Source organism: Eimeria mitis, genomic scaffold (assembly GCF_000499745.2).
Source record: "Eimeria mitis Houghton genomic scaffold, Emh_scaff3507, whole genome shotgun sequence".
Lineage (NCBI taxonomy): Eukaryota > Apicomplexa > Conoidasida > Eucoccidiorida > Eimeriidae > Eimeria > Eimeria mitis.
Window position 1 is genome coordinate 230 of NW_013571850.1, and position 1,431 is coordinate 1,660.

General features: G+C 57.4%; 1 protein-coding gene across 1 annotated transcript in view; it reads right to left on the reverse strand.

Moving 5' to 3' along the window:
• Positions 1 to 539: 539 nt before the first annotated feature.
• EMH_0066740 (uncharacterized protein) overlaps positions 540 to 1,431 on the reverse strand; it is a gene marked incomplete at both ends in the record, with an annotated part of 5,195 nt that continues 4,303 nt past the window's right edge. Inside the window, one exon of the mRNA XM_013498543.1 lies at positions 540 to 1,429. Coding sequence (XP_013353997.1) covers positions 540 to 1,429 — 890 coding nt within the window. The remainder of the gene's footprint in view (positions 1,430 to 1,431) is intronic.

The window sequence follows — 1,431 nt, forward strand, 5'->3', positions numbered from 1 at the left end:
GTATATATAATCTGACAACAAACAGCAGCAGCAAAGAACAAGCAGCTAAATGCTGCACCAGCAACCAGCAGCAGCAGCCGCAGCAGCAGCAGCAGCAGCAGCAGCAGCAGAAGCAGCAGCAGCAGCAGGAGCGGCAGCAGCAGCAGCAGCAAACAAGCAGCAGCAACAAACAAACGAGCAAAGAAATAGCAGCACCAAGTAAACAGAAAGCAGCAGCAAATAAATAAATAAGCAGCAGCAACAGACAGCAGCAGCTGCAGCAACTGCTGAAGCACCCCACTGCGCTGCCTAAGAAGAAACCTCAACACGCACACAGCAGCAACAAACCATACAGCAGCAGCAAGAGCAGCAGCAGCAAGAGCAGCAGCAGCAAGAAACAGCAGCGAGAAACAGTAGGAGCAGCAGCAGCAGCAACAGCAGCAGCAGCAACAGCAGCAACATGAACACCCCCTGCAGCAGCAACACGGCAAAACGCAGATGTGCTGCAGCAGCACCAGCGACAACAGCAGCAGCTGCTGCTGCAGCAGCAATCCTAGCACCTAGAAGCGAGCATAAACAGCAACAGCAGCAAAAACAGCAGCAGCAGCAGCAGCAGCAGCAGCAGCAGCAAAAACAGCAGCAGCAGCAGCAGCAGCAGCAGCAGCAGCAGCAGCAGCATACGTAAGAGCATGGGCCCATTGGGTGATATTCATTTTGCTGCAGTTCTCCTCCCAGCTGTCTCCACCCCATCGAAGCCTCCACACACAAATGCTGCTGCTGCTGCTGCTGCTGCTGCTGCTGCTGGCGTTGCTGCTGCTGCTGTCGCTGCTGCTGCTGCTGCTGTCGCTGCTGCTGCTGCTGTTGCTGCAGCCTGGGCCCTTCGCAGCATCCTGAGGCATGTTTGCTGCTGCTGCTGCTGCTGGTGCTGCTGCAGCTGTAGCTGCTGCAGAAGGCGGCAGCAGCAGCAGCAGCAGCGCTTCTGGTGATAAGAGATAGCGAGATGCATCGTCTGCTGCTGCTGCAACAGCAGCAGCAGCAGCAGCAGCAGCAGCAGCAGAAGCAGGCAGCAACTCTTTGTATCGTAACAGGCGAGAGGGAGGAGCAGCACAGGGAGCAGGCGTAGGGACGCAAGCTGCTGCTGCTGCTGCTGTTGTCGTTGCTGCTGCTGCTGTTGTTGTTGTTGCTGCTGTTGCTGCTGCAGCTCCGGGGTGGTCCTGGCGCCTCTGCAGCTGTTCCTGCTGCTGCAGCTCCGCTTGCTGCTGCATTCTGCTGCTGCTGCTGCTGCTGGTGCTGCTGCTCCCAGGGAAGAAAGAGAGGCTCTCTAATTGGTCCTGTGAAGACACAAAGCTAAGAGTTGCTGCTGCATGCCTGCGGTGACGACTGCAGCAGCAGCACCGCTGGGCTCCCCTGCTGCCGTCTTCTTGCTGCTGCTGCTGCTGATGCTGCGTTAGG